The sequence below is a fragment of the Prionailurus viverrinus genome, chromosome F2, assembly GCF_022837055.1.
Source record: "Prionailurus viverrinus isolate Anna chromosome F2, UM_Priviv_1.0, whole genome shotgun sequence".
NCBI classification, from domain to species: domain Eukaryota; kingdom Metazoa; phylum Chordata; class Mammalia; order Carnivora; family Felidae; genus Prionailurus; species Prionailurus viverrinus.
Genome location: NC_062578.1, coordinates 80,750,117 through 80,764,285, shown reverse-complemented (window position 1 = coordinate 80,764,285; position 14,169 = coordinate 80,750,117). Strand labels below are relative to the sequence as shown.

The 14,169-nt window shown below is 53.4% G+C and overlaps 1 protein-coding gene across 11 annotated transcripts in view; it reads left to right on the top strand.

Annotated features, from left to right (window-relative positions):
• PTK2 (protein tyrosine kinase 2) overlaps window positions 1-14,169 on the top strand; it is a 258,431-nt gene that overhangs the window by 142,943 nt on the left and 101,319 nt on the right. For all 11 annotated transcript variants that reach the window (XM_047842378.1, XM_047842374.1, XM_047842376.1 and 8 more), the window contains 2 exons: window positions 8,488-8,628; window positions 9,149-9,226. In XM_047842378.1, coding sequence (XP_047698334.1) covers window positions 8,488-8,628; window positions 9,149-9,226 — 219 coding nt within the window. The remainder of the gene's footprint in view (window positions 1-8,487; window positions 8,629-9,148; window positions 9,227-14,169) is intronic.

The following is a 14,169-nucleotide window of genomic DNA, read 5'->3' as shown; positions in this document are numbered from 1 at the left end:
GCACAATTCTGTAGTGAGTTCACGTCACTGAACGGACAAGCATAGTAGCCAACGTGAATGGAAAAGCAGGAAAATATGTGAAAGTAGCTGGACCACGGCCACGGTGTCCTGAGTGGTGCTCAGGTGTGAGCCCCGTGGCGGCCTCAGAGTCACTGCAGTCTTTTCCGTGCTTCGTGTGGACAGGCAGTTGTCACGAGAGGTATGACTGCCGTTGTGTGGGAATCCAAGAAGGTACCCTGGGGCAAGCGTAGCCGAGTGGACCCATGGTGCCCCCTGGCCCCGCGGCCGGCTCTCCCAGACCGGGCCTTCTGCGCCCTGTCGCGGTCTCCTCGCACCACAGGTACAGGCCGGGGACCGCTCTCCTCTCTCAGGACCCTGCTCAGGACCCTGGTCTTTACTTTCTCAGGCTCGCATTCACGGGGATTTCCTTGTCCGCGTTGGGTCGGCCTGCCTCCGCTGTATTTCAGATCCACCAGGGCACGGATAGCGCCTGCCACGTCCCCAACGCTGTGTTTGCAGTCGTGCCCGGCGATCGGTGACGTAGATGACGCAGTGGACAGCATCAAGAGCGGCTGATGGGGGGAGAGTTAGCGGGGAGCCCTCTGGAGGGGGCACCGTGGAAGGAAGGCACGCGGCTGGGGGTCAGGCCTGCTTAGGAGAGCAGCCCCGGGAGCCCGCTCCCCCGACAGCACTCGCCCCTCCAGGCCTCTTCCAGGTCGTCCCCCGGGTCCGTGCCGACCGGCCTCCCTGTCCTGACACTGCTGCCGACTCGGGTGGGCTTTTCTGGCCACCCGAGCTCCCCCAGACGGCAAGCGGCCACCTGTGTGGGGCGGGGCGCAGCAGCTTTCTGGGGGCTGTGGGCATGATGGCTGTGCAGAGTGCAGAACGGGAGCCCGGACAACAGGGTGGAAGCAGGCAGAGGTGGGGCGGGTGAGCAGAAAGGGAGGCACTGACCTTGGGGAACACGAGAAAACCTTCCCTGGACAGCTGTGATTTGAGAAGCTCAGTTGCTGCTGATGTTACTGCAAGTAGGGGACAATAGGATTTGTACCTGCTGCTTGGTGTCGGTGTAGATTCATCTAGAGGGTCTCCCCAGAGTTCCAGTGAGAGAACCGAAGTACTTTTGTAAAACAGGTAAAGTCTGTTTGGTTTCTTAAGTAGCTGAATCGGTAGTTCATTCCCATAGGCCAGCACTTCTTCACCCCGTGCGTGAGTTTGTCCAGCCGTGGCCTGCTTGCTGCCCGAGTCCGTGGAGCCACTCTCGGCACATGCCCGGGTGGCGGTGACAGCTGTAGGACAGAGCGCGCTGTGTTCAGACCGTTCCTCCTTCAAAACTGTTGCCAGTGAAACTTCGGCTAACGAGAGATTCATAGCCGCTTCTCGCTTCTCCCAGAGCGGCCCTGCGGAAGGGCCAGATTCGTTCATGCTTGCTTCCCGGAAGGAGGCTAGGTCAGTCCATTTGCTTCTCCGAAGGCCGTTGCAGAGGCTCGCGTGCAAGGGCGGAGAGGCTGCCTTGTTGGGTTTGGTGGAGCTTAAATGAGCTGTGACAGGAGAGAGGAGGGGAGGTCTGTGCCTCGGTTCCCAAGAATGATTGACAAGGTACCGTAAGTCTCGGTCTCTTCGATCCTAGTCGTGCCAGAGACACGTCTCTAAAAACACTGCACCGGGAAAATGAACAGGCAAACGCAGCCTGAGGAATGGTCTGCCAGGTTCTGATGATTACCCTTCAGAAGTGGCGAGAAGCTGTCACGGCTGGGGGACAATGAGGAGACACGAGTAAATGCAGCGTGAGGCTCAGGAACAGTAAGAGGCTGTTCGCAGGCAGCCCGGTGAGATCCAGGCAGGGTCTGAGGTTGAGAAAGTGGTGCCGGTGGGTGTCGTGTGACACGTCGACCCCGGGGGGCCGGGGGCCGTCTTTGCAGCCCTCGTGTAGATCTGAAATCCGGTAGCAGGTAGAATAGCCAAGTTCCGGTTGATTTGCATACAACTCCCAGTAGAAATCTCATTTCAGAAGGAGAAGAGCCGAGAGGCCAGTAGTTCACAGTCCTCCGAAGCAGCTGTACGCTTCCCGAGGGATAAAGAGCTTTCCTGGGGTACTGTCAGCAACACGGAGCTTCATCCTTAGCGAAAATGGTCCTTGCCCGCATTCCTGCGATTAGCAGATGGCCACTGCAGGCTTAGCACCTTTGTGAAGCGCAGGAATGCCCAGCTTGGCGGTCATTCAGCCGTCATTCCTGGCTCCCGCAGGCCAGAGGGGTCAGGCGCACCGGGGAGAGCAGACTGACGGACGGGCGGACGGCCAAGATGTGGCATATCACCCAGCCATAAAAAAGAAGGAAAGCTTGCCGTTCGCAACAACACGGATGGACTTCAGGGCATCATGCCACGTGAAATAAGTCAGAAAATGACAAACACTGTCTGATTTCACTTACGCGTGGAATCTAGAGGCAAACAAAACACTGAGCCCGTAGATCCAGAGGGCACATCGATGGCTGCCAGGGGAGGGGTGAAGGGGGTCAAAGATAGGGCCTCCTGCTTATAAATAAGCCGTGGGGGTGTTGTGCACAGGTCACCATGGTTAATAGTACCGTAGCGCACGCGTGAAAGTTGCCAAGAGCGTGAGTCTTAAAGGTTCTCATCACAAGAAAGCAAAATTGGGAATTGTGTGAGGAGACGGGCGTTCACTAGACTTACTGAGACGATCCTCTCATGGTGCGGACAACTTCTGCTTCCGAGTGTGAGGCCTCGCACGGGACTGAAAGAGCCGGGGGCTGATGCGTTTCCGCAGGTTCAGATGCAGGGAGGGGGAAACCTGTGACTCAGGCTGCCCTCTGCATAGTTAGAACTCGCTGGTGTCTTCCCAGGCCCATGGCTGAGTGTTGGGGATGGAGCAGGAGCACAGGGCTGGTGGCTTCAGTCCCCTCGCAGAAGAGCACGTGCTCATCAGGACACACGTCATCCTCAGTCATCGTCATTGTCGTTGTCATCGGGGGGGGGGGGGGGGGGGCGTTGCTGAGTGCAAGGTCAGAAGACAGGGCTGTGTGCCTGATGTGGAAGGACAGAGAAGGGACAGGGCCCGGCCTCGCTTCTCCTCCTCCCTGATGCTGGCGGTCGAGGGACAAGCAGGATTGGGAGGGCTTGTGTCAGGGGTCGGTGAGACACTCAGGATCCACAGCGGCTGGGATTTGCCCGTTACATGTGGATTACTTTTTTATGACCAGCTTTGTGATGTTAAACAAACAAAAAAGGCTGCAAACCAGAGGGGTTGGGTTTGCTGGGACAGGCAGCCGCACTGAGGCTCGTGAGCACCCGTGTCCCCCCCCTCCCTCCAGCTTTTCAGTCTCTCTTCTGCCAAAGCTTTTGCCTGCAATTCTCAGTGCTGCATAGAAACGGAAGGATAACAGGATGGGACGGTGTCCTCATGCTTTCTCGCACCTACCCATCCCTTTAAAACACCCGTTGGGCACCCAGCATGTGCTGCATGCCGTGTGCTGACTCTTGCTTTCCTGGCAGCGTGCAGAGGCCGGGGCGGCCGCGGGTCCCACCCAGAGCCCTGTCCTCGTGCCCCCACCCCCGCTGCTCGGCCCGGACGGCCTCTGCGAGGGGCGGCGACGTCCTCAACAGGACGCGCTCGCGCCAGGCTGCCTGGGCTTCAGCCCTGGCTCTGCCGTGCAGCTCTTTGTTGCGTCTGTGCCTCCGTTTCCTCATTTGTAAGATGGGGCTGGTGAGAGAACTTCTCCCTGAGGGCGCTGCAGAGACACAGGGAGGCTCGACCCCAGAGAGCAGCTGTGTCCCCCCGAGCCTCCCTGAGTGGCCCGTGGTGAGACGACCCCCGACGGCCGCCGCCCCGCGAGCTGAACCTGCTCTGCCCACCCACTGTGCTCTTCCCCTCGGACCCCTGGGCCGAGAGGCCTCGCAGGCTCCGTACTTGCGTGGTTCGATGATGCAGCGTCTTGGAGGCCCCAGGGTTGAAGGTGCAGCGTGAGGTGATCCAGTCCGTGTTTCAAAAGAGCGCGTGGCGATGTGTGTAGGTGCCCACGGGAGGCGAGAGTGGGGCTCCTGTGTTGGAGAGCATTAGAGAAATCGATACAGTTTCCGGAAAAGTGCTGCGGGACTTGGGGGTGTAGTGGATTTGAGGGGTTAGGGAAAAGAGGTCACGGCTGCCACCTAGGGCTTTGTCTCAAACTCAAAGCATCTGGGAGACTGGCCTGGGGTGCAGTAAGGTCCTGAGTTCTCTTAGTGGCCGTCAGCTTGCAGGTGTCTGGGACGTCCAGCGGGGGCCTCGGGTGGGCCGGGGGTGTGTGTGAGTCTGATGCTCAGGAGGAGACTTCAGTGGCTTGTTTTTTTCTTTTTCTTTTTGTTTTTCTGTTCTTTTTTTCTTAGAGAGAGTGCACGTGTGCAAGTAGGGGAGGGTCAGAGAGAGAGAATCTTAAGCAGGTGCTCAGCACAGAGCCTGACGCAGGGCTTGATCTCACAACTCTGAGATCATGATCTGAACAGAAATTAAGGCTCAGACGCTCAACCGAGCGAGCCACCGAGGCTCCAGCATTTGCTCAGCTTTAAAGAGCGACTTCTGTGTCTGCTGCTTCAGAGAGGGACACCATTTGGGTGATGCGTTTTTGAAAGCATCACACGAACGACCGGGTGGAAACGTAGAGTGTCGTCCGTCGTTTATAAACTCGTGGTTTGTTGGGAACGGCCTACAAGGCACGGAAATGCCCTCTTTTCCGGGCCTCTTTGACGCGGTTTTAGTCACCGCACGTCATTACTTGTCTGAGTGCAGGTAGTCCTCTTAGAGGCGCGAGTGACTAGAATGGCTTTTTGTTAGTGTTAATAAAAATGAGTTGTCCCTGCTTCTGGTCCCCATGCTCTTTGGACAGCCGTCCTTTGCGGCAGCCACCGTGTCCTAGATTGGCGTGCCCTGCACTTGCGGGAAGAGTTGGAAAGCTTTCTGGGGCTTTCTGTGCACTGGCTTCCTCCTTCGACGGGCACATGGACGCACTGAAGCAGCCCGCCCTCCCCAGGCCACTGAAATCTCCCGCTTACGTGCCAGGGAGTGAAGTGTCCTCAGTTTACGAGACAGACCAGAATTGATATCTGTCTCATCTGTGTGAGGGTTGTGACGCCGGAGTCGTGCCCTCACTCGTTCTGAAGCACATAATTGGGTTTCGCTGTGGGCCGTTCTCCTTCCTCCATACTCTTCGGGAATGACGAGGCCACTCGGGCCCGCTTCTCGCTCACGAAGATCTTACCCAGTTGCCACGTTGGAAAGTAAATTCAAGGTGAGGTGGGACCCAGCGCACATGGTGCTGGCTCCTCCCTGCTGCCGTCTCGTGGTGTCTCCGAGGACGAGGTGCGTGAGCCCGCCTCACAGCCCCGTCCGCCTCCACCGTGTCACCTGCCTGACTTCCCTCACCTCCAAAGAGTAGCTGCTTGGCGGGGCCACCGGGTAGACTGGAGGTCCGTTTGCACGGCCAGATCTGGTACCATTTCTGTTGACCAGCACCTGACAGCCCCGTGCCCCTAGCACCCCACTCGTGCTGGCGTGGGCGGAGATCAGAACGCTTTTCTTCTCCCGCTGAACGCCGAGTTTGTCGAGGGCAAGGCATCCGTGCCGACTCTTCAGTGCTTCCCAAGTGCCAAGCACAGAATAGAATTTCCTTAGTGGATTTGTTCTGGGTCCAGAGTAGAGTGGACCTCCTTTTCAGGGACTGGCTTGCTTTCAGGAAACTCGCAGGACGCTGTGTTGCTCATTTATAACGAGGAAAATGCCTTGCAAGTAGGTGCAGACAGTACCCAGGTCTCCTTGGCCAGCGTACTCGCTCCTGGGGGACAGTTAGGCCTAATAGGCCACGAGAACGTTTGCAAAGCCCGAGTCAGAACAACTATTAAATGCTATCTTAGCCCATGATGAGAGTGGCCTTTTCAGCCCCTTGGCCCGTGGCCGGTGCTTAGGTGGGCGTTCCCAAAGACGCGCTTCCCAGACCTCTCTCGACCAAGCACCCGAGGCTGACCGGTCGGTCATTTTCTGTGTGGACACCTGGTGGCCCGTTTTACTTCTCTCGAGTTTAGATTATGTGATCTAAGTTACAGTCAGCTGTTGGCCCACCCTGGCTGCAGCCTCCACTCGGTCTGTGGGAGCCGCCCGTACACACGTCAGCTGGAGACTCTGACCGTGCTGTCCCCAGCCCTGCCCTCTCCTGAGCACCACATCTGTATCCAGCTGTCTGCTTGATGATTCTGGTCCAAAGACTGAAGGATCACACACACGTCCCGAATCGGTGTGACTTTATTTTCACCACACCTGCCCCTTCTGCTTGTCCATTTGTCCCGTCCATTTGTCCCGTCCACAAACCTTGTCATGCTCGATTGCCCGTTTCCCTCCCGTCCCACCCGCAGTCGTCTGAGCGTCCCAAAGGTGCCCCACCCTCTCCTTTAGCACCACCTCAGGGTCTGTGTCACTGGTGTTTCTGGGGTGGCCTGTTCTGGGAACCTGGCTGGTCTTTCTGCTTCTCACAGCCTCCCCCAAGCCTCCTGTGCCAGAGCTGAGCGAGCCTTTACAATGAAGGTCACGTGCCATAGGTCATCGTCCAGCACCCGCTCCTCTGGTTCTCGGCACCTGTCCTCCGCCTGCCTCGGTCTCCCATGCTGTTGTCTTCACCCCGTAACCTCAGCCGCTGTGACTGTGTCTTACTCTTTGACCGCAGCTGTCACTGTCCCCTCGCTCTCTGCAGGTGCAGTAACCTTTGAGCACACGGGGACCTTCAAGCCGCTGCAGGCAGGCCGTCACCTGTGTGTGTCACTCCCTGGCGGTCCACCTCCTAGCAGCTCCCAACGTGCTGGGGCGGGGCACGCTGAAGTCTGCCGCCCTTCACTCCCCTCCGCCCCCGTCCCGGCCTTCTCCGCCTGCTGGCTCTGCTTCCTGTCTGAGTGCCTCTCATGCGGTTTTCAGCTGGGCTCCTGCTCCCCTCCCAGACCCCCACCTGCCAGTCTGCTTCTCCCACAGGCTCACCGTCTCAGTTCGTGGGAACTCTTGTCTCTTAGTGCACCTTGTTGGTTCCGATTTTCGGGATAAATCTACTTCACCCCTTTCCTGCTGTTGCCCTTGTGTCCACTCTGCTAGCCTCTTACCTAGATGGCTTGGAGCATCCTGCCTCATCTCTCCTGCTTAACTTCGTGCTGTTCACAGCACAGCAGCACCTGCGTCAGATCACATCGGTCTGCTCGGCGCGCCCAAGGACCCTGTCTGTCCCCACGGTGAAAGCCGATCACTCGCTGTGGCTGTCTTCTCCTAGCCGTCATCCTCAGACCTTACCGTGTATCCTTTGCCCACTGGCCTCCCCGGGCTTCCTCCGACACCACGGACGGTGGGCTTGCTGCCCGGAGGGCCCTTCCTGCCACTGTCCAGCTGCTCATGGTGCATAAGTAGAAGAGTGAGGTGTGCCAAGTCTGAAAGGTCAGCTGTGGTCCCGCCACACAGAGAAGGGCGTATGTGGTCTGTCTTCTCTGTGCTGGTACGTGTGCACCTGTGCTCACACATGACTGAGTCCCATCCCCAATGCTCCCCTGTAAAAGGCATCTCTCCCTGACATACAGATCATTTCGCCATATTATCTCGTGTAACACCGTGATACGGATTTTAACATCAGTAAATTAGTTCTGCACAATAGTCTTTTTTTTTTTTTTTTTAATGTTTGTTTTTGAGAGAAGAGAGACAGAGCATGAGCAGGAGAGGGACAGAGAGAGAATCCGAAGCAGGCTCCAGGCTCTGAGCTGTCAGCGCAGAACTCGACACAGGGCTTAAACTTGCTGACCACGAGATCACGACCTGAGCTGAAGTTGGACGCTTAACCAGCTGAGCCACCCAGGCGCCCCTGCACAACAGCCCTCGGGGCTGCATACAGTGTGGACAGACGCGTGCGGACGCGTGTAACCCACCTGTTACTAGGCACACTTGCGCCCCGAGCCTCCTTGTTGCTGAATCTTTGTGTAGTTCTCGAATTGTTTCTCAAGAGGCATGCCTTGGAATTTTAATTTCTCGATCCAGGGTTGGGTGTCTTTTCTTAAGGTATTTGTGCTGCGAAGTTGCCCTTCACCACCCTTGTATCGACGCGCCCTCCTAACAGTGGGGCGTGTGAGTCCTTTGTACCTAATTCTTGGCCAGCTTCCTTCCCTTCGTGCACGTAGATAGTATGCACCTATCCTGCCTCACTTTTTACCACATGTTCTAGTAAGCAAATTATTGCTTTACAGATTTCTGTTGAAGAAGTAAGACTGGGAACCCCTGAACCGTGTGCTTAAAAAGGGTTAGGATGCTATATCCTACACGACCTGTACTTTGTTGCAGCTAGTTAAAAAAAAAAATGAAGCTTTGACAAGTGATGACGTCTCCTAGTAATGCGAACACAGGTGGTGGTGGGTGGGAGGAAAGATCTGTGCTGTTAGTTCTTACTGCTCTAAGATGATTCTTGTAATTGTGTCATACAGGCCAAAACACTAAGAAAACTGATCCAGCAGACGTTTAGACAGTTCGCCAACCTGAACAGAGAAGAGAGCATTCTGAAATTCTTTGAGATCCTCTCCCCAGTGTACCGATTTGATAAAGAGTGCTTCAAGTGTGCCCTCGGTGTGAGTATGGGGACGTGGGGGCTGTGAGTGCGGGGCAGAGGATAGTGGACGAGGTGTGGGTTCTCCTGATGTTTCTTATCCACGGGCATCTAAATTTCTGATTGAAATCTGAAATGTCACATTTTTTACACCACGAGAATGTTTGTCATTTTCAGTGAGAAAAATGCAAAAAGAAAATATATCAATGTAAAAATGAAATCCTCTTTTTAAAAAGCATGCCTGTGTTGATAATTAGAATTTTTTATTCCAGCCCAGGGATTGATTAACTGTTGTCTAGAGGCAAGTTTACTATTCAAATAATCTTTCCAAAGAAACCAGTAGCTTCCCCCCACCATCTGACACTGGGTCGGGGAAGTTACAGACGTTTTGTTTTGTACTGCCTGGTTGGACAGACGAATCACAAGCTGAGGTGCTCCCCACAGCCCCCGCTTTGGTCCTTTTAATGTGTCCATAGCCTTTCATCTGAAATCTCTCTTTTTTCTTCTGGTACCTTTGTCACCACCGGTTTCGCCTCCAAAAGTCAAGCTGGATTATTTCAGTGGAACTGGCGATCGGCCCAGAAGAAGGAATCAGTTACCTCACGGACAAGGGCTGCAGCGTAAGTCTGGGCTGGCGCGTCCTGGCATGCCATGTGCACGCACGCACTGCTCGCGTGGGACCTCACCGAGCTCTCTGCTCCCGCACCCCCAGAGGGGCCTCTGTCCTGAGTTCTGCCTCAGTGGTTAAATATTCAGTAAGTGCTGCTGGGTCAGCCAGATACTCATAGAGAAAAAGCAGTGAACTCTGACCCCTGTCGGCACACCATAGCAAAACCCATTCCGGATGGAGTATGGATCTACACGTGAAAGAGAAACGATAACAGTATTAGAAGAAAACATTGGGAATCTCTGTAAACCTGGGGTAGGCAGAGTTCCTTAAACAGGACTTAAAAAGTGCTAACTCTAAAAGACAATTTTCATAAAATAGACACTGAGATCAAGAACTTCTTTTTATCAAAAGATAGTAGAAAGGCAAGCCAAACATTAGCGTTAATACATTTGGCCATGGACCCTTAAATCCAAGGGAGTGGTTGACAGTAAATCATTAAGTAAAGGGCAGATGACCCAAAAGGACACCCCCATGGTCAGGGGATTAAATGGAAAGGTGTTGAGCCTTCTGGTCATCACGTCCATGCGTGTGGGACCACACGTCTCTTCTAGGGTGGCTCACATGAGGAAGAGCCATAATCACAAGTGTTGACAAAGTGTGGGCCACTGGAGCTTTCCCACGCTGATAGCAAGTGACGGATGGCAGGGGCACATTGGTGTGGCCCCTTCAGGATGGTCTGTGGCATTATCCGTTGGGGGTTTTTTAATTTAAAAAAAATTTTTTTAATGTTTGTTTATTTTTGAGAGAGAGACAGACCCATAGAATTCAAAGCAGGCTCCAGACTGCGAGCTGTCAGCACAGAGCCCGATGCGGGGTGGGAACCCACAAACTGTGAGATCATGACCTGAGCTGAAGTCAGACACTGAACTGAGCCATACAGGTGCCCCAGCATTCTCTGTTTTTATTACTCACGGATTGTTTCAGTTGTAGCCTTTAGGTTTGACTGGTGGTCTCCTGTGTTTTCTTGACTATTTTCTTTGTCCTTTTTACATGTAAGTCTTCCTGTGGAGTCCACAGGCGAGGTCACAGGTGGGGCCTCTAGTGTGCTCAAGGGGGCAGGCTGTGGAGGACATGGCCACGGTCCCCACGTTGACTCGCTCTCACGCCAGCCTCGTGGCTTTGGAGTCCTGCGCCATCGACTTGTGTCCCCTTGGTAGTAAAATGGCCATAATCATTTCAACTGCATAATAGGGTCAGCAAGAGAATTAAATACTTACATGGATTTGGAGTGTTTAGGTCATGGCCTCGCACCGCAAAAGCCCTTAGAAATTTGGGTGTCGTCACTGGTAGGTGGCTGGTTATTGCTGGCCCCGGTGCAGGCAGCAGCTGGCGGTGTCCTTGCGGTTTATCGGGTCGTGTCATCTGGTACCTCTTGCAGTGCCCGCCGGGCACCTCCGTCCCGCACCACTGGTCAGTTGTCTCCTTCTGGATCGACTCCACACGGTTCCAGGTGCCCCAGCCCTGGGGTTTCCTTTTTCCCCCACACCTTCTCTGTGTGTCAGTCCTCGTTTGTACATTTGTCTGGCTCTTCCTGGTTACCTAGTCTTTCAAAACCAAATCTATAAAATTCACAGAAAGTGCTGTTGGGATTCCAGCTTGTATGTTAATTTTGCGAAATTTTGTGGAAGTCGATATTTTTTGATACGAATTTTCTGTCCAAGAATATGGCATGTCTTTGTATTTGTTCAGGATTGCTTTATATCCTTCAGTAAGATTTTGTAGTCTTTTTCACATGCGTCTTTCCTGCTAAACCAGTTCATGAGTATTTTACTGGTTTTGGCCTATTTTTGAATGGGTTTTTATGGACTATTTCTAATTCAAAATGCATACTGCAAGCATAGCCGAATATGCTCGATTGTTGTTTATGATGATGCTGTATTCAACAAGCTTATCATTCATTTACGAAGTCATTTTTCATTAGAATCTTACCCTTTGTAGGTATACAATCATCTAATTGGCAAAACAAGAATTTTTCTGCCTTCTTCCCTAGTCTGTACAGTTTTTTCCTTTCCTTGTATTCCAAGGCTCCTTCAAGGTCATGTTTAATGATGGGTGGCAGAAGAGATCCCCGGGTCATTCTGGATCGTATCAGTTGAAAGTGTGTCTTTATTTGGGGTAATGCTTGTTGTTAGGTTTCAGTAATGCGTGTCTTTGGTGTTCTTGTTTATCTGTGTATTTAAATTATGCCCTTCTGTGCTTAGAATTTTTATCAGGAGGGCTGCTATATGTAATTAAAGGTCTTTTCAGCCTTTACTGGTATGATCTTGGTTTTTCTCCCTTAATTTATTGTTTTATATTGTATTGATGGTGTGTCGGTATTGGGCTGTTAAGTGACTCCTACTCGGTTGTGCTGTATTGTTATTTTGAAATCTTGATTTTTTATATTTGCTGATATGTGGAATTTTTGCAACTATTCATAAGTGAGATTAATTAAAATTTTCCTTGTTTTGAATGTTTATTTTTGAGAGAGAGAGAGAGAGCGAGCACGAGTAGAGGCGGGGCAGAGAGTGAGGGAGACACAGCGTCTGAAGCAGAGTCCAGGCTCTGAGCCGTCAGCGCAGAGCCTGGCACGGGGCTCGAGCTCAGGAACTGGGAACAGTGAGATCATGACCTGAGCTGAAGTTGGATGCTTAAACGACTGAGCCACCCAGGAACCCCCATTCTAATCTTTTTTATATTAGCTTTATAAGGGTATGATATTAAAAATTACACTAAGTTCATCAGGTAAATTGGGTTCTTTCTGGGATTTTATGGCCTGAAGTATTTTAAGCCAGAATTGGAATTGCGATTTTGTACAGGTGAGGTAGATTTGGTCTGTGTGACCCCTGCCATCTTCCCGGGGACAGGTGTGTGAGTGCCTCTCTGGCTCCTTCTACACCAGCACAGCTGCTCAGGTTGTGCACTTCTTGCGTTGGCTTTGGTAACTTACATTTTGTTAGTATGTGCTCTGCTTCCCCACAGGTTCAGGCAGTTGCCATGGAGCTGTGCCTCATGACTTCCAGTAACTTCAGGCCCGTGTCTGGTCTCACGCCCAAGCTGTCTGCGGAGGCTGGCCCTTGGGGCGTGTGGAGGGCTCATCTGTTGTAGGTGTCTTTCCAGGACAGGCTCAGAGATCAGGGTCACAGCATTTCCATTCATTTTCAGTAATGGCAGCGTTTACCTTTAGGCAGATCCCCTTTCCTGATCTTGTTTGATTGTTTTTATCGTTTTTTTCCTGCTGTTCCCTTTGGATATTTCTCTAAAATTTATTCTCACTTCCTTTTTCCGATACCACTTTTACCATCTGACCAGGTTTGGTGTGTGGTGGTCTTCCTTTGCAGTCTGAACTTTCAGTTTTGTTTCTCTTATTGTAGCATTATTTAACGGGCTGGTAATTTTCAAGTAGCTCAGGGGGTTTGGGTCTCACCTTTATTATTTCTAATGCTCCTGGCTGACGAGCAGAGCACATGTTGTTTACATGCTAGTTATTTTGAATGTGTTCCAGTCTTCATTATAGCCAGGCACGTGGTTGATTTTTATAAATGTTCTACGGAAGAAACATACATTTTCTCTTTGGTGCTACAAGGATCAGTGTGCTCGGAAGTGTGAGTTACTGGTTATATAAAGAAGGAGGAATGGGCCAGGGCAGTCAGGATAGAGCCCCGCGAGTGCCTGTGGAAGCTGCCGTGCTGCGTTTCCACCTGCCACACTGCCCTCCCCTGTCCCGTGCCTTCCGCGTGAACGCCACGCTTCTGGAAGGCCGCTTCTGGCCGTCTCCTCTGCTCTCGCTCCTGCACCAGTAAACGCCTCCAATGTCTGGGCCATTCTTGTTAGCGTAGAAAATGTGTAGTTTCTCTCATCCTGAAACCCAGATCCCTTTCCCTCTCCCTCCCAGGCACCTCACGTGTTTCCTCTTTCCTTTATTGCAAAAGTTCTTGGCGCGTGTGGCCGTCGCGCGCCTGGCGATGCGTGGCTGCCCCGGGCCGGGCCGACCTGAGTACGTCGCCTGTCTTGGGCCCGCTGCACTCGGGCTGCCCTGCCTCCCCTGCCGCCCCAGCACCCGCCCAGCCGCCTCGGCCGGGGGCGCCAGTGACCCTCGTGCAGCTAAGCCCCCTCCGTCCTTCTGAGTCCTCGTCTACTTCACTGGACTTCTGGGTCACCGCGTTCTCCGGCACCATTCGATACAAGTATGATACCAGCAGCAGATAGAATTTTAAGTGTTGTAGTAACCACATTTTAAAAGGTAAAAAGGAATCGTGTCTTACCCCGGAATATCCGAGACACCGTCATTTCAAGGGATCACCCACATAAAAGTCCTGGAGATGTCTTCTCTGCTTTTTATCATGCTGAGTCTTTGAAGTCGGCACGCTTCCCGCGCTCCCGTCGCGCCTCTGTTTGGACGAGCCGCGTACCGCCAGGTGCTCCCCAGCCGCGTGTGGCTTCCCGCTACCGTACGGGACGGGGCGGCTCCTGGTCTCCTCTGCACCCCCTTTCCCTCCCTTTGGGCTGCCGGTGACTCCTGCTGGGCCTCGTCTGAATGGCGGATTGGCCGGCTTGCACGTGTGTCTGTGTGGCCGCTCGGAGCCGGCGCCCAGGGCAGAGTGAGATCCGCACGGTCCCGCCTTCACGGAGCCCAAGTGCCATTCTCGTTCCCAGCGAGACTCGTTCCGAGACCCTCACCTTTCCCCCTGCCCCTCGCCCCCAAACAGACGCGGTAGTTTTGTGCGGTGCCCTCGGTTGCTTCGTTGTGGTCCTTCTCACAGTTGGGACCAGATGCTGACTCGGGCGATGGGTTATGCCCGGAGTCACGTCAGCCTTGTTCGCTGCTGTACTCCTGGTGCCCGGAACGGAGGCCCGCACCCCGTAAGTCTTCGAGTCCGTTCCTTCACCCCCTCACACACCAAGCGCGGCCCT